Here is a 19,078-nt window from a genome sequence, read left to right as displayed (position 1 = left end):
CAAAGGTTTCAGACTTATGCTTGATTAAGTAGACATAGCCATATTTACTATAATCATCAGTAAAAGTCACATAGAAGTTGTTAGCATCCCTTGTGGCGGTTCTGAAGGGCCCACACACATCAGTGTGTATGAGATCCAACAAACCTTCACCCCTTTCACAAGTACTAGTGAAGGGTGACTTGGTTATCTTTCCATGTAAGCAAGATTTGCAAGTGTCATTTGACCTTAAGTCGAATGACTCCAAAACTTCAGCCTTTTAGAGTTAGCCTATGCGCTTCTTGCTGACATGTCCAAGACGACAATGCCACAAGCATGCTTTATCCAATTCATTGGAAGAATCAATGTGCAACACATTATTTCGTAAGTTGTCTACAACCATCACAGTTTCATATACACCATTACAAGGTAATGCTTTAAAATAAAAAAAACACCATTATAATAAGCATTTATAGCACCAATTTCATTATCAAATGAATAACTAAAACATTGTTTGTACAAACCATGAAACGAAATAATATTTCTCACCATTTCAGATGCGTAGCAACAATTATTCAAATCTATATCTAACCAACTACTAACCAATAAAGAGTAAACTCCAATCTTGGTCATATGTGAAAGCTTCCTATTCCCTATGATCAAGTTTATCTTCCCATGCTCCGCATCCGTATTTTGTTTTAGGCCCCGCATGGGTGGGTTTAACCTTCCCATCTTTAACATCCTACAAGTATTTGGGGCAACTTCGCTTCTAGTGTCCTTTCTCATGATAGTAGAAACACCCTGCTTCCTTAGGAATGGAAGAGGGAGCAACATAACCAGCCTTGGTCCCACTTGAAGTGGATCCATCAAGAGACTTTCCCTTACGACTCTTTGAGGGAGCCTTCCTCTTCTTCCCTTTCCCTTGTCCAATTGCCAGAACAGGGGCGATGGTAGGAGTAGTAACAACAGATTTACCTTTGAGACTACTTTCAACAGTCCTTAAAATCCCTTGAAGTTTGCTAAGTGTGACCTCCTCCTTGTTCCTATGATAGGACATGCGAAACTGATCATAACATGGAGGTAAAAAGTGTAGAATGATATCTATAGCCAGCTCCTCAGGGAATTTCACATTAACTTTAGCAATCGGTCCACAAACCTTTACATTTTCTGCAAGTGGCCTGTGATGGGTTCACCATCCTTTATCCTGGTTGTTATCATGGAAGAGATGATTTCATACCTCTCTTGACGAGCACTCTGATGTTATCTCTTCATCAGGTCCTGGTGCATCTCAAAAGGGTAGTAGTCCTCATAGGAATTTTGGAGTTCAGCTGTCATGGTGGCCAACATAATACAAGACACCTTGGTGACATCCTTTTCATGAGTCCTAAACTCAGCGATCTCCTTAGGAGTACCAGAAGACTCATCGATTTCCTTAAGCTCCTTGTCTAGGACATATTCCTTGTCCTCATAGCGAGTGACCATCCTGATGTTCCTAATCCAATCATTAAAGTTGAAACCATCAAAGATAACTCTCTTACACAAGTTCATGAGAGAGAAGGAGCCAATAGGGTTTGAGCCAGAAGTAGTGTTGGAAGACATCTAAAAAGAAACAAGACAAAGTTTAGATTAGATAAAGAGTCCTTAATATAACACCCAAAATGAAATATTAAGGCTAGGACCCAACACAATATTTTACAAATTGAAAGAGGGATGCCGTAATCCAAGTTGCAAAATATTTGAAGGTAGGTAAATGACGATTTAGCAATTTCCACCATGAAAAACGAAATTGTTATTAATTTTTAATTGGATTGAAACTCCTAGATCCATTGAGATTCATTGAACAATTCAATGGCATGTTTAAATCTCGATTATGCCCTTCAGGTTTGTGACTGGGATACCGATGATTACAAACAAGGTGTGAATAACCATGTAAAATGTGCTTGGTACTCTCGACGTCATTTATCACCCAATCAATGTGCCGGTTAACCACATACGCTCCATTGATCTTATGATAAACATCGAGCCACCCTTTTCCACCCTTACTAGTCCAAGTTAATGTGTCGGTTAACCACACACGCTCCATTAACGACTTGGCAAGGTGCAAAGTGCAGTTTTCATGGATTAGCATCAATTTCACATTTTCCTAAAGTAACTAAGATTGGGAATTTTAATAAAACATTTAGTTACTTTATTATTATCATTATACTTTTAATAAGAGTTATAGTCTTATCCTACCCGTTCAGCTAACGACCCTCCACCAGTCAAGGAAGCAGCAGGTGAGAGTGAACACCCATTAAACTGCCATTTTATAGGCAATAACCTTACATCCCCTTATAGACTGACTTCGTGAATGAGGCCTACTAATAAACTCATAATATTATAAAGTATAAGGGTTGAATTTAAAACTTTTAAAATTCTAGGGTTTGGAATTAAAGTATCTTAAGTGTGACTTTACAAATTCCAAATCATGAGGACAAGTTTTGACACTATTCAAAACTTTTCATTTTCTTAACTTATGAGTTCAATGACTTTTTTGAAAAAGAATTTTGGTTTTCCATAACTTGAGTACACGTTGTGGAATCCATTAAAAGACATTTAGATCAACAATTAAACTAACAAGAAGTGTCAAATAATATCTATGATCTAGACAAACTCATAAGCAAAAATAATTCACATCACCAATTTTCAAGAAATTAGCTAATCACATAAACTAATACAAATCTTGAAACTTTGACAATTATCTTCTAATTGGACAAGCATGATCATTACCTTATGAAAAAAATATGTTTCATGGTTCAAAAAACAGTTTCGGGTAATGATCCTAATTCAATTTCTAGCCAAAAGTCGAAAATTTGCCCACTGCAGCACCAACTCGGCGAGTGCATGAACTGGACTTGTCGAGTTGGTCATTTAACAAAGGGACTCGACGAGTCACCCAGTGGACTCGGCGATTTCACTGGGCAGAAGATAGAAATTCGATTTTTTACACTTTGAAAATCAATCTAACATCAAGTATAATAGAAAACAAGCCTAGGCTCTGATGCCACTGAAGAGTTTTGAGCATCCTAACAACCTTAAGGTACACATACAACCCTAAATTCTTTGGATCTATGTTTTCTCTAATTATACATGCAAAATGATTTTCCAAATCATTTCCCTAACTAGCATACAAACATAGGTACTAGTATAACAAAAATCTAGTTAGAACACATACCTTTTCTTGTAGCTTGATTGCTTGGAGCTTTAAGAGCCTAACACCCCAAATGTGATGCCTCAAATGCTTCACACAACACCACCAACAATGGAGGACTTGAGAGAGCATGACTTGCACTCAAAATCGACTATGGCTCTTCCAAGAACAATAGGGTGCAAATTTTAGGAGCTCATGGGTTTCTTATATAGTGTGGCAAAACTAGGGTTGCACCATGTAAACCCTAATGTGCGTGACCTTCCATATTCCTTATGATCCATGGGTTTAAACCTCCATGGATCATCCATGGGTTGTCACATGGTTTTAGCCCAACATAAGGAATCATGGATCATTAGCCCACACCATAAGAACGAATGATTTACCAAATCAACTCCTTATATTTAATTAGTCTCTTTTATCACAAAATTAATTCCAAACTAATTCTTGATCAATACTAATTAAACAATATGATTTCATATTAATATATTAGAACTTATAATATATTAATAAACCATAAATATCCACTTCTCATAAGTCAATCCTTACAAATTGTTCTGATGCCATGCAACACAAATGGACCATGCTACTCTCGGATCAAGTACATACCAATTATAGTTATGGACATAGATAGTAAATCCAACATATAGATCTAGCCTTGAATAGAGTCCTAATGGATAAAGTTGAAAACTTTATACATTAAGTAATTGAAAAAAACTTAGATCAGAGATTATGAGATTAGATCTGAAAGGATTAAGCACTTAATGAAGCTTATGGAAATCTTCCTGTTCCCTCGATGTGGTAATAGGCTTTCCATGACATGGTGGTTCTCAGTTTTTTGACTGTTTTGTCCTGGATTGGCCACGAAGTGGCCAAGAGCTTGCCACAACATGGTGTTCGTTAACTTGTTGATCATTGACATTTATTGACCGTTGACTATTGATTTTTTGACCAGTTTGACCTTTGGTTAAACTTGATGGTATTAAGTTATTGATTAAGGTTTGGCTTTTTCTGGTGATATTCGATTTGCAAGTCTGATCAGCGTGAAGAGATGAAATGTTGCTATGTGTCACACCCCCAAACCGGAACGACGGAAACGTTCGGGGAGGATGACGTCATGTACAGTATCACAACAATTGCATAATAGTAATCAAAGAAAACACAATCATTACATTGATAAAATATAGTGTTTACATCTGTTCAATACATAGTTTGTATAACATCAAAAGTCTAAAGCAAAACTATAAAAGACGTGACTCTTTAAAGCTCCGTCTTCTCAAAACCTATGGGTGTGCCTGTCTACCGGTTCCTTGAGAATACAAGTAGTTTTGAAAGTGTATTAACATTTAAGTTGGTGAGTTCATAAGTATATTTTCGAGATGGAAAGCTTGTTCTTGATCTTTGAAAATGTTATAGTTTACTTCCAGAAAATCCAATATTTTCATTAGTAAATGAAATGTAGTCTTAAGCCTTAAGACCAAAATGTATGTAGTTACTGTATTCTGAAGTAGTAAATTATAGGGTTATTAATAAATAAAACTATATCATGAATGTTTCTTGAAATTTGTATGTTGTACTAGCGTACTCTGTACTAGAAGGTAGAATACTGTAGTAGTGTTTGTATGAAAACCTTCTTGTATGAGTGCCTGGAATCCACCAGTTATAGTGTAAAATAGTGTATTGCAGTTTCATTATTTAAAATAGAACCTTTTATATGAGTGCTTGGAATCCACCAGCTCTAGTGTAAAATAGTGTACTGTAGTTTTATTACATAAAATAAAACATTTGAAGTAGTGTTAATCCCATAAACAAATGTTTTAGTTGATATTATTGTGAGTTTCATATAACCGTGTTTGATATGACCTAGTGGTCTCTACGACGTTCTTTAGGCGTCTGAATGTTATGATATTTGTCACCCCAGGCCTGCCGGCCTAGCTGTTGCAAGCAGCTCAGGTGCAAGATTGTCAGTCCCGTATAGATTTATACACAAATATGAAATAATTTTCTTAAATTGATAAATATCATATTTACATTTATTTTTTCAAGGTATTTCATCTTTACCTCTTTGTGAATAACCAAATATGAAATAATCTTCTTAAATTGATAAATATTTCAATTAATCAAGCAATTAAATTTTAGAAATATTTCAATTAATCAAACAATTAATTTGGATAAGTTGTAAAGATAGGAGTTTCATATATATATATATATATATATATATATATATATATATATATATATATATATATATATATATATATATATATATATATATATATTACATTATACAGGAAAGCTAACTTTTTCTAAAAATAGATTGAATATAATAATTTTATTTTTTAAGACGTCAAAATTATTAAGTTAATAGTACAAGCCACCACCAATAAAATAATATTAAATTTTAAACCTAACCATATTTAAATTAAATTGTACAAAAAAATAATACATTACATACAACTTAACTTGCCAATGCATTCTGAATACAATACATGCCGGGTGTTTTTCCTTGTTATATATCTTTGTTTATCTTGACCTCATCCTAGATTTATTAAATTCCCATTTAATTCGACAATAAAAAAAGGCATATTAAGCGGTGGACCAAACTCAGTCAACATAAAAATTGGACCAAGTCATCAGACCTCAACTAAAACTCAAAATCCCTTAATGTCGATCACCCTTAATTCCCTCTTTATCCCTAACGTCCAATTCTCACAATCAGAAATCTTCGTCTTGCTCTACGACTGACGTGGCTTTTCTTCTTGGTGCGGTTTTACTCAGATTCAACAAGGTGCCCCATCAGTACCGCATCACCAGTGCACATCACCAACGATCTTCAAAATGAAGAAAATGCAAAAAGAAACAAAGAAACGGCGACACTATAAAGAGATCAGGTGAAATATATGACACATTTTTCCTGTTTCTAATTTGAAAACTTGTTTGTTTCTAATTTGAGATCAGGTGAAATATTAGACCAATAATCAAAGTTAATTATTGGTTGCAGATCAGGTGTTTGATGAGGTAAGGAGTTGTTGTAATAAAAGTGAAATTACCTACTCATCCCTACCATTAAACAAGTCATTATCTGGTAGGTTCTGATGATATCTGTGTTCAATATATCTTCGTAATCTCAACCAATAATTGGATCACAGATTCCACAAATTCAGTTTTCTATATGGAATATTGGAGTTACAATCACATTTCGTTTTTCATATGGAGTATTGGAGTCACATTTAAGATTTCCGCCTGTGCTTATGCCTTCCCCAACGACAGGTATTTAGTCATAATATTCTTTTCCCTTTTAGTTCATATTTTATAATTTATAAGATTTGTTTATGTTTTCAAAGCTAACATTAAAGACCAAAGGAAAAGTGTGAATCTTCACCTGATTTCCATGCTTTTTTTTTTTTTTTTTTAAGTATGAAGATAACAAATTTAGTTTTTTGTGATTTTTCAGGAAAATGGAATTCTTTTAAATGATGAATTCCTAGATGTTTATATGACAATAATGCAAGTAATTGCATTATTCAACTCGGGTTTCAAAGGCAATTTAAGGAAAACGAAGTCCCAAATATAAGTTCAATTTGTTCCCATCCCCAAACGTTTCTGGTGCGTCACAATAGGTTTATTTTCTAATTAATATTCATATTTTTAATTTTTTTTTTCATGGTATTGCTAGTTTTTAGGGGTTTTAGTGAGGATTCCATTGTTTCACTGGTGATGTGAAGATCAACAAAATACCCTACATATAATGATAACGTATTAGTTTCTTAAAAATTTGATTTAGGGTTTGTTCGCGTCAGAATGGGAACTTTAGTCAAAATAGAAAAATATGGTTCTTGATCTTTTTAGATGGAAGCGGTATTTTGGTCAAAACTTAAAAATGTTGATGAATTGTTGTTTATCAAATGCACTATAAGATGATTTAAATGTTTATGACATGCAATAATCGTTTCTATATTGTTTATTATCCTTAACTAATATTCCATGTAATGATAATTGTGAAATGCCACGTTGGATTGACGGAAACGTGTGCATGATCATTTGTGTCACTATCAAATCACATGAGCATGGTGGGTAAGGTAGCACCGCCCATAATGGCCCATTAGTTCCAAGGAGATTAACTTGTAATCTTCATTGAAGATCTTGTGATCTTCAAAGTAATTAGATAAGGAAGTGGAGAATTGAGAAGTAATGTAATTAATTTCTTTGCACACAACCTATTTTTGAAACATGAAACACTATGAAACTTTGCATTTTAAGAGACATCAATTATTTTGTTTCATATTTTGTCAACACTTAATTGCTACATGATGTTTTAATTCCCTGAGGAAACAACAACTATTCTACTGGTTATTGCAAATGCTACAATAAGGGTATCCAAAAAGTATATAGCCAAATTTAGTACTCTGTTGTTCTTTGCTGAGTGGTTATTGTTGTTCTGGTTCAAGTTTTCATTTTTGCTCAAATCCGGTTGGTGATAAAATAATTTCAATAAAAATTTCAAATAGAAACAAGCTTAATATATTAAGTCAACTATTTTCTTTTATTGTCATATGTATTTCATGTTATTTGGGAGATGCATTGTTTCCATATAAAAAGTAATATTTGAAACAAATACACTCGCCAAAAAAACTATTTGGGAAAGGAAACAATTCGTTGCGTAAAACCGATTTGAAATATAATATGTTTCCAAGAACTAATCAACAAAGGAAACTAATTGCCGAATGAAGCTATTTTAAACCGCAGCTTTGCTCTGGTACACGCCTAGGATATATATAATTGAAGATAGGTAAATAGATTTACTACTTTGAACTACCAACTTTAATGACAAGTATTCCATACTACAAACAAAGTTAAAAAAAAAAAAAACAAAAAAAAAACATCAAAATTTCCGAGAAAAAAAAAATTCTTGAAGATTAAGTTTACTTGAGTATAATCTAGATAAGTACGAACTCCTCCTGCATAGTCCTGGCCCCCGGTTCTTTAAGATTAGGTTGAAGGTATCTATTTTTCACAAATGGGTTGAACATGCAAAACATCACCATATAGAACCCAAGACCAGTTACTTCCAATAACCCAATAGACATCGACACTATGCCATAACACATAATGACCATGTATCCAAAAAAAACCATTGAGAACATTGCCAAATATTTCCTAGCAGCCTTCGTATCATTCTCAGTCTCTTCGGTCTCCCAAACGGAGCAAATCAGACTCACTGTAGGGAACATTATAACATAGCAACAGCCGGTCTCTATCGCCAATAGGACACTGTTCCATGTCACCCAGCCTTTAATAAAAGGGCCACTTTCCCCTTTTACAATTAAAGCAACAGTAGCCAAAACCTGAATTGGGATCAATACCATCAAAACCTTCTTGTGAATTATCTTTTCTTGCAAAAAGGGCCTCAACAAAAACCAACCATCACTGATCACCACCATCACAATGTACAAAAGCACAGCCTTGATGAGCTGACATATGTGAAACATGATATTCCAGTCATGAAGAGGATTACCTGTAACCTTCGTATGATAATGAATTTTTGCAGCACAGAACAAGCTAAGCGACTTCATAACAAGCAACACGCCCATTAGTAAATGAAACCTGTTGACAGATAGCTTGTTCTTGAAGCATACCAAGATCCAAAACCCTAGAAGAATGAGATAAACGAGGGAGAAATTAGAGTAAAGAGACGGAAGCTGTGTTAGCTCGGCTGATAGATAGTCTTTGGTGTTGCCATTATCAGTGTTGTAGAACTCTGTCCTGACGTCCATCGTCACGTAGGATAAAGGGTTGCAATTGGTGAAGTAGAGCGAGTAATCACTGGGAAAAGTCACAGAGTGGGATTTGTTGAAGGAAGACCGAGGAGGAGGGGAGAGATCTTGGAAAGTAAAGAGTAGTGAGATGTATTTGGAATCCAGGTCGCATGGAATATCTTCGTGATTCATATACTCTCTTACAACATTCGAGAAAAGGTAGAAACCAATACGTGAAGGGTTAGGTTGTGATAAGTTGGAGGTGACCGGAACTGAGGTAACAGACACAGAGGAGATGGCAATGGAGACATGACCGGTTTCTGTAAAGCCGAAATTCTCGAAGAAGATAAAGCGTCGGTTATCGGATCGGATCTTCACAGAAGTGATCTCCCCGGTGGATGGTGCTGTGAAGAGGACGAAGAGGAGGAGAACACCAGTAACGATTCTGGCTAAATTCATCCTGCTGGATTCACCGGTGAGGAAGACAGTGAGTAAGAGAGATAATGCAATGGATCGTTTATATAGAATCTGAATTAAGCCTCTAACTTCTCCAACAAATTATTCAAAAAATACGAAAGGATATACAAGAAAAGGTATATATCCACTAATCATCATCATCATCATAATATAACAATATGTACTTGGTAGATATATGCACCGAAGGTTCGTGAAATTCAATCCTTTTGTTTTTCTGCCGAGTAAATCTCTTTGTATATATTTCTACACGCGTTTGCTTTCAAATTTTATATTTCAACATCCTAAATTAATGTAACAACCGAAAAATATGCATGCCATGTCTAACTATAGATAATGCTCATGGCTTTTCATTATACAAGTTTGCATATATACTAATATACATAGCCACCATTACCTAACTCCACCTCTTTGAAATAACACCAGGAAAAAATATGTATTCTAATGATGGATATACAAAGTAAGAGCATCTATAATAGGGAGTTTAATTGAAGAGTTGAATGAAATGTCATGCCTACTTGTCATTCAATGGATACTTGTCATGCCTACTTGTCATTCAATGGATACATGGATACAACTCTACCGTTGTGAAATGTCACATTGTCATTCAATGGATTTGGAGTTCAATGGCCATTGAACTCTTCAATGGGAAAAAGGAAAGTCTTTAAATCTTTAAATAAATATTCTTTTAATATGTTCCATTGAACTTGTAGAGTTTAATGCATTGTGAGATAAAAATGAATTGAACTGTATGAAATAGTGAATGATGATTTCGCACTCTATTGAACTTTATAGAGTTCAATGTATTGTGGATACCCTAAATTAAATAATTGTTCAGAGAGTAAAAATATCTATAAGAAAAATTGAAGGGGGTTTTGAATGTAAATGTTGTAAATTAACTTTAAAAAATGGTGGTGTGCATGGATCATCATCACCAATTTGGTTGTTACCATGACATCAGTAGATACGGTGGTTACTATGAAGGAGGCCTTAATTTGAACGGAAACATGGTAAATTAACTTTCATAATATTAATGCCAACAAATCGATGAGGACCTCATTCTTGTCGCTGTGCAAAAACTCTAAAGAAACCATGTATATTTTTCTTGGTAATTTGTCACAATCTTACAGATAGAATGTTGCGATCAAAGTTAATGGCCCCACTCATTAGAACAAGAATTTCGATCAATTAGAGGAAACTTAACGTTCTCACTGATTTGAACAAGAAATTTCGACCAATTAAATGAAACAGAGGAAACAAAAGAGATGTTTTTCAATGCTTAAAGATTCTTCAATGAAAAAAGAAACATTACAACTATTTATAAGAAAACCAAAAAATAGATGACTCCTAAACTTGGTAAATAAACAATACTTGATAAGCAAGTAATAGACTCCTACTTACACTCAAACTTTACTTGCCATATATTCTGGATTATGATTGCAATCTCACCCTAATCCAAATTCTCCACCCTAATCCAAAAACAATCACTTCCTTTACTCCAAGCAACTTTCATATTTCTTCAAACTTCACTCTACAAGTTAGCTTTGTTAAAATATCAACTCTCTGTTTGTTTGTAGTTACATGTTTTACCACAATGTCACCTCTTTCTACACATTCACAAATAATGTGGAACCACGTGTCAATGTGTTTACTCTTCCCATGAAATACTGTATTTTCCATCAATTTCAATGCTACTTGTTATGTACATGCACTAAAATTGGAATTATGTTTTTCCATGTTAGCATACCAAGTAGTTGACAAATCCATGTATATTGGCACATTGCACTAGTAGCTTCCATAAATTTTGCGGCACATAAATGCAATGCAACACATTTTTGCTTTTGTTAGCTCTAAGTAACAAGATTTTCATCCGAGGAATAATTCCTTTCTAGTGGCCTTTCGTTTGTCATTTACATCTCTTGCTATGTCACTGTCAATATACCTAACTACACCATTCGTTTTCCCATCCTTCGTGTACAAGAATCCATATTCAATAGTCCCTTGTATATGTTTTACAACTTGTGGACATTGCTTGGATGGTCTTTCCATGAATCGACTCATGATCCCCACATGAATGAGTTATGTCTAGCTGAGTATATATTAAATACCTTAATTCTCCTATAATACTTCAATATGAGGTAGGATCCACATGTTCTCTTTCTTTATCTTTGGGCAGCTGTAACTTTGGTTCCATAGGGTACTTGCATGCATTACAATTGAGTATGTATGCTTTCTTGAATATTGATGTTACATAATTCATTAGTTTCAATGTGAGACCTTCCGAGTGTTATTTTACCTCGATGCCCAAGTACTACCATAGAATCTTGAGGTCACTCACATAACACCCGTTTTGCAGGTATGAATTAATTTCCACTTCCTTTGTGTAAGTTCTCATTTGGGGTTTTTGTTCGGGTCGCGACGTGGTTGCTTATTGTTTGTGGCTCGGACCATGACAATAAATAGCGGCATGGTTGGTAGTTGGTCGTGACATGGTGGCCGCTACTTCTAAAAAAGCATAGAACTCGTGCCTTGAGCTCTATATAATGGTGATAACTTTTAAGGTTTATGAGAATATTTAGCCTCCTTCTCCTTAGATGAAACCCTGGCCCCTTTGTGCTTGTGAGATAGTTTTGAAGTGATTGTGAGGTTTTTGAAGAAGAAAGGAAGCTAGGAAAGCTTATTGTTGTCCAATGAAGAATCCACCTTCTAGTCTATTTTCTTGCATTTTTAAGTGACAAAGTTTATTGTTTTTCTTTTATTTTTTACATAGATCTAGGATATATCTTTCCTTTTTCTCAACTTTGGTCATTTTCAACTTATGGTGTTGGAGTTTCAGCACCTTCAGAACTTGTAACACCCCTCGCACGGGCCTATTTGAAATAGCTATAATACCCGATTTTCACCTTTCAGTAAGATTCAATATAAACCATTGTTCATAAAATTCAAAGTAGGTATATTACACTCTTTAGCCCAAGTAATCATCATAAACATCTAGGAAAGTCGATATGATTTCCGTAGATATATAGGACGCTTAAATCTGACTTAATATCTAACAACCGAAAAATACAACCGATTTTAACTTTTTCAAAAACATCTCGATTCCATTAAATCTTTACAAAAAGGTTTTTAATACAAAACATTTAACGTGTTCCCAGAATCACAATACTACAAAATCACGAGGAGCGGTACGATCACGCCTTCGCCTTGCCACAGTCTCCTGAAGAACCTGAAAAACATGAAACCACAACTGTAAGCCCGAAAGCTTAGTGAGATATCCCCAAAATACCAACAACAAATACCATACACGCATAACATGCCATAACATATCCGATCACAGAACAACCATGCACTTCGGGTCTACTGTGTGACTGGTCCGCCGCACCGGCCTACAGTCCACCTGGTCCACCCTCTGAGTCTATCCACATACATCGAGTCTGCAGTGTGATTGGTCCGCCCGCACCGGGCCTTCAGTCTATCTGGTCCACTCTCCGAGCCTTCGGCACATCTGGTCCGCCCTTTCGGAGCCTACAGCCTATCCGGACCGCTTGCTGGGCCTTCGGGACAACCGGTCCGCCCTGGGTATCTTGGCCTACAGCACACAGCAGGACCAGCCTCAACCCAACTCCAGTCTAAACAACCATGTGCACATATACATACAATCATATAGCAACTCACAGTCAACAAGCAGATCAAACAGATCACATAGCATATCATCATCCTAACCAGGATACCGACCTAACAGGTCACTAGCATAGCATCTCCCTATCTCTCAGGGTACCAATCTCATTCAGGTCTCTATATACCATCCTAGCTCTCAGGATGCAAACATATCATAGCAACAACATAATAACAACTACCCGGCTCTGAATCCGATAAGGGCCGGCCTTGGTGCCTTAGACCCTGTTGATATAGTGAGGATAACTCGCCGAGTACCACCGGTCTGAATCCATACAGAAGCACTCCAGGCCATGCAATTGCTCCAAAACATAGATCTAGCCTCCTACAACTCATCCATCACGTAAAGTGGCAAACTTTACGTGAATCCAAAGAGATCTAGGCCATTTGCACATTGGGCTAGGGTTTGTGACATGATGGCTCCACTAAACACTCCAACACAGGGACTTTCATGCTCTCTTATCCTTCTCCATTCCAGATCTGAGGTAGAAACCTCAGATCTATCCTCTAGACTCCAATTACTTCCAAAGCCAAGCTCCCCACAAACCCCAAAATGAAGAAACAACATGACAACAGCCCAAGAACGAGTTATTACCTCCAAAGAATGTCCCAACTGCAATGAAATTCGAATCCAAGCAAAGCCCCTTGCTCTAAGCCTCTCCTTCTCTAGAATCTCTTCCACAATCACCTCTCCAAGATCCAATTTGCTCAACAATGGTGCTTCTCCACGATTTTAGGGTTTCTGGGACTCAAGGGGGAATAAAGAGGCTGAGATGGGGCTGTCATGTTCTTTATATAGGGCCCAACCCCGAGAATAAGGGTTTTCTCCACTCAGCGCCTACTCGCCGAGTCCATCTCACTGACTCGCCGAGTCGGCTACTTAACACGCGACCCAGTCGCGACTCTACTCGCCGAGTCCACCCATGGACTCGCCGAGTCACTCTTTCCCAATTTACTCTTTTGGCCCTTCTACTCTACTCTTGATATTTCGGGATGTTACAATTCTCCCCCACTTGAATTAGGCTTCGTCCTCGAAGCCTACAACACTTCAATCCCAAAGATACTCCAACAACGCGCCACCTGGCCTTAACCTGGCCAAGTCCCTCAAAGCATACCCATCGAAACTCAAACACACTTTCTTTTTCCTTACGGTGTCCTGATCACCGTCTCGAGCCGGGCACCGGCTGTACCCTCTGATAATCACACTCAATAACCGCGAATTACCCATGACGCCTCACTGCCCCAAATCTCAACATTCACTCGACCCATAATGGCTTAGAAAGCCATGAACCATCGGATCCCCGATTCGAATCCCACTCTATCCATTCCGCGATGACGGAAAGACCCATTCTCAATCTCAGAGCAATTCCCACGAGTTCTCCTCTTGAGATCACATACACATACTGAACTTGCTCCAGCACCCTCAGGTTGGGAAAACCCGATACACTAATGATATCCTCCAACATCCCCCAGGATGAACCACTAATACACATCTAATACCCTGATCAGAACCACACTGAGAGCCCAAGACTCTCTCCCTGCATCCCTTCCGAGTCTCTTGGCTCTATATCTGCGGAATTCCCTCCGCGATCTCAGCAAACATCCCAAACTGGATGAGCTTTTATTCCACTACCTCAAACACGCTGCTCAATAACCATACTCGAATTACTCTATTCATAACTCTGCTCTGCCGCTTTCACTTCCGTGAACTTGCACTCCCTCTCGGAGTTACACACTTCTCTCACTTCCTTTTCCAAGGAATCCACTTGGCCATATAGCCACTTCAACAAGTGCCACGGTGCTCGCCCAACGCCATACCACCCTTTTTAGCGTATCCGCTAACCATCCAACACACATACTCTGACTCTCATCGCAGGGACTCTCAAGCCCCTGCACTATCTCCACTAATCAAGATCACTACCCAGGGCAAGACCTTCTAATGCAATCACACCGCAATATACACAATCCATATCCTCAAACTAATCCCACGATACCTGCAGAGTCTTCAGCATGACTGGACCGCCTCACCAGGCCTTCAGCCCATCTGGACCACTCTCTCAGAACCTTCAGCCAATCTGGACCGCTCTCAGTGCCTTCAGTTTGGCTGGATCGTTCTCCGAGCCTTCGGCCTGACTGGTACGCCTACAGGCCTTCAGTCTTTCCGGACCGCTCAACTAGCATTCAACATTCCGGGCTATCCTCCCCCGGAAGTCCTCCCATGCATACCGTTCTAGCCCTCAAGGGGTTCCGAACTCTAACTCCATCATACATACTCGATCCCGGCCTGCTGCCAGGCCCTCTACAATCAAATGCCCTAGGTCTGAATCTCGCCCTGCATGTCCGACACTTACTCCTATCAGCCTATACTCTGGGCTGACAGAACACTTGCTGCCTCCCAACAGCTAAGCACTTTCCATTACTCATCGATCTCCCGGAGAATTCTCCAATTCTCCCCCACTTGGGCACTAACTATCAACCACCGGTCGCCATCACCGACCTCCCATAACAACTCTTCAACAAAGAAAACACTTACACGCGGACTGCTTCCCACAAGGATAAACAACCTCAACGAGATCTCACATCAACACCGATCATCCTGCTCGAAAGAACTCAATCTGCATCAACCACTCCTCAGAACGCAGATGCTACCCGGCCTGAAACCCAATGCCGGGCTGCCACTAATAACCCTCATGAATGATAACCAACGGAATTCCCAAAACCATAACCCATAACCAAAACCATAACCCGCAAAATGACGAATACCGCATCGAAAACCACGCAAAGATACCAGCACAAAACAATACACCACAACAATCACAAGATAACAAGACATCAAGAAAGAAACATACCCGCAGCTGTATCCGACACTGCCCTGACCTCCTCTGCTACAAGCTGAAAAGCACGACCCTGAGCCCTTGGGGGCTCTGCTCCACCCTGACCTCCACCTGCGATCCTCAAAGTGGCCGGTGCTGGAGCCTGCACCGGTCCTGCAACAAGCTGTGGACAGTTGACCCTCAAATGCCCAACCTGATGACAATGATAGCAAATCCTCAAATCCCGAACTAGCGCTGACTGCCGACAATCCCTCGCATAGTGCCCCTCCTTTCCGCACTTGCGGCATGCACCACCGGACCTACAAACCCCGGTGTGACCCCTCCCACACTTCCCACAAGTGTGACTGCTCAGATCCCCCACTCTAACATCAACGGTCTTGGACCGTTTCGGCGCCGGCTGCGACTGCACCGGAGCCTGCCTCAGCTCACGCAACTGCAACTCAATCTCTAACTCAAGCCGCCTAGCGGCCTCCTGCAACTCCAACAATGTCCCGCACCTCTTCGCAGACATAAACTGCCTGATGTCCCTCTTAAGCATGCTCAGATATCGAGACATCTGAGCCTGCTCCGAAGCGAACTCTGGGCAAAACATCGCCCTCTCAGTGAACATCCTGGTGATCTCAGTCACCGACTCCGAATCCTGCTTCAGCTCAAGGAACTCTTGAGCCAATCTCTCCCTCTCAACTTGCGGAACATAACGAGTGACGAACATCTCTCGGAACTGATCCCATGATACTGCAGCCATCTGTGCATCTGAATATGACCCCGTGGTCAATCTCCACCAATCCTTCGCCCCGAGCCTCAACAGGTTCAGAGCACACCTCACCCTCTGATCAGTAGGGCATGAACACGTGAAGAAACACCCCTCCACGTCTGATAACCACCTCATAGCAACAATCCGGTCCTGAACTCCATCGAATGTGGGAGGCTTCGTATTATCGAAGTCCCGATACTGAAAACCCCGACTAGCTCCTCCCCCTGCCGCTGCTACAGCCGCTGTAGCCGCCGCGGCAGCCGTCTCTGTGAGAGCCGCATAGCGCTCATCAAAATACTCAACCATGTCGGTCTTAATCGACCCAAACAGCTCTGGCAACTCAGCCCGGAACAACTCAGCAATCTCATCACGCAGGATCTCACGAATCCTCGCATCCAACTCGCTCGTGCTCATCTGACAGATAACCTCGGGCGGCACCGATCCGCACGGAACTCTCTCTCCAGCTCCCGATCTTTATCTGGATCCACTCTCATCATGCCACGGAACCTCCATATTGAAAAACACCACACAAAATCTCAAACTCTTCCTACCATTCTGGGATCCAACTCTCTCTCCACCCAACCCTAGAGATCATGTTTTCCCTGATACGCGTATGGGTCCTGTGCTTTTAGTAGTACGGGCCCATACTACCTTCCACACCTACCCATATTTGTATGAAGTACTACCACAATGCCCTAGAGAATCATGCATAGCAACGATCAACCCTCACCACTAGAGGAGCACTGAAAATATCCCATAAGGAACCCTAGGCTACAGGCATCCCAAATCAGGCAACATATCATGAAATCCTGAAGATCCCTAGCCTATCACTAGCATGCTGTTCTATCAAAGCTCAAAAACAAATAACATGCATGGTATTTTGGGGTTACTTACTGGCTCCGGCTGATCGTACCTCCGCGTCCTCCCTTACTCATTTTGAAAACCATTTTAAATACTCTTTTGAAAACTCTCCTCGATTTGAGACTGGAGTCACACGAATGTTCCTCCAATTCACTCAAGCCAAGGCTCTGATACCAACTTGTAACAACCGAAAAATACAACCGATTTTAACTTTTTCAAAAACATCTCGATTCCATTAAATCTTTACAAAAAGGTTTTCAATACAAAACATTTAACGTGTTCCCAGAATCACAATACTACAAAATCACGAGGAGCGGTACGATCACGCCTTCGCCTTGCCACAGTCTCCTGAAGAACCTGAAAAACATGAAACCACAACTGTAAGCCCGAAAGCTTAGTGAGATATCCCCAAAATACCAACCACAAATACCATACACGTATAACATGCCACAACATATCCGATCACAGAACAGCCATACACTTCGGGTCTACTATGTGACTGGTCCGCCGCACCGGCCTACAATCCACCTGGTCCACCCTCTGAGTCTATCCACATACATCGAGTCTGCAGTGTGATTGGTCCGCCTGCTCCCGGGCCTTCAATCCACCCGGTCCACTCTCTGAGTCTACAGTATGACTGGTCCGCCCGCACCGGGCCTTCAGTCTATCTGGTCCACTCTCCGAGCCTTCGGTACGTCTGGTCCGCCCTTTCGGGGCCTACAGCCTATCCGGACCGCTTGCTGGGCCTTCGGGACAACCGGTCCGCCCTGGGTATCTTGGCCTACAGCACACAGCAGGACCCGCCTCAACCTAACTCCAGTCCAAACAACCATGTGCACATATACATACAATCATATAGCAACTCACAGTCAACAATCAGATCAAACAGATCACATAGCATATCATCATCCTAACCAGGATACCGACCTAACAGGTCACTAGCATAGCATCTCCCTATCTCTCAGGGTACCGATCTCATTCAAGTCTCTATATACCATCCTAGCTCTCAGGATGCAAACATATCATAGCAACAACATAATAACAACTACCCGGCTCTGAATCCGATAAGGGCCGGCCTTGGTGCCTTAGACCCTGTTGATATAGTGAGGATAACTCACCTCGAAACTGCCGACTGAACAGATAACCCGAACTGCTCCGATCACTGATACGATCTCCACCACTGGACAACCGCCAATGCACTGAACTCAAAACAAAAATCAACAATTACCAAAATGCTCCTGGAAACCACTGGTCAACCCTTGATCAAAGACAAGGTCAAAGTCAACCCCTGACTGACTCTACTCGCCGAGTCAACCCGATGACTCACCGAGTCCCCATACTCAGAACTCCCCTCAATCTGCGACCTAACTCGCCGAGTCACCCCGAGACTCGTCGAGTTCAACAACTCTGAGTCCACTCGCACACAACTCACCGCGTCATCCCTTGACTCACCGATTCTCGACTCGACCAGAAAATATTGGGACTCTTCGACAAGACTCGCCGAGCCCAAGAACAGACTCGCCGAGTCTAAGGCTATCTTCAACCTACTCGCCGAGTTGTT

At 39.9% G+C, this 19,078-nt stretch overlaps 1 protein-coding gene and 1 long non-coding RNA gene across 3 annotated transcripts; one reads left to right on the top strand and one right to left on the bottom strand.

Moving 5' to 3' along the window:
* Positions 1-5,713: 5,713 nt before the first annotated feature.
* On the top strand, positions 5,714-7,432 carry LOC111906449 (uncharacterized). Of its 2 annotated transcripts, XR_006191503.1 has the most exons (4): positions 5,716-6,054; positions 6,165-6,248; positions 6,313-6,433; positions 6,618-7,432. It is a non-coding gene; the product is annotated as an uncharacterized LOC111906449 (long non-coding RNA). The 2 variants fall into 2 exon arrangements; XR_002855208.3 differs by having other exon boundaries at positions 5,714-6,054; positions 6,165-6,433.
* A 632-nt stretch (positions 7,433-8,064) lies between these two features.
* On the bottom strand, positions 8,065-9,642 carry LOC111906439 (protein CANDIDATE G-PROTEIN COUPLED RECEPTOR 7). Its single transcript, XM_052770637.1, has one exon. The coding sequence runs from the start codon at positions 9,376-9,378 to the stop codon at positions 8,101-8,103; it is 1,278 nt and encodes a 425-aa protein (XP_052626597.1). The 5' UTR covers positions 9,379-9,642; the 3' UTR covers positions 8,065-8,100.
* Between the last annotated feature and the right edge of the window lie 9,436 nt (positions 9,643-19,078).

The sequence above is a fragment of the Lactuca sativa genome, chromosome 4 (genome assembly GCF_002870075.4).
Source record: "Lactuca sativa cultivar Salinas chromosome 4, Lsat_Salinas_v11, whole genome shotgun sequence".
Taxonomy (NCBI): Eukaryota; Viridiplantae; Streptophyta; class Magnoliopsida; order Asterales; family Asteraceae; genus Lactuca; species Lactuca sativa.
The sequence above is the reverse complement of the archived record's forward strand: the minus strand, read 5'-3'. Positions and strand labels throughout refer to the sequence as shown.

Coding starts and splice junctions, on each gene's coding strand:
- LOC111906439 (XM_052770637.1), bottom strand. CDS start 9,378: ATGAATTTAGCCAGAATCGTTACTGGTGTTCTCCTCCTCTTCGTCCTC.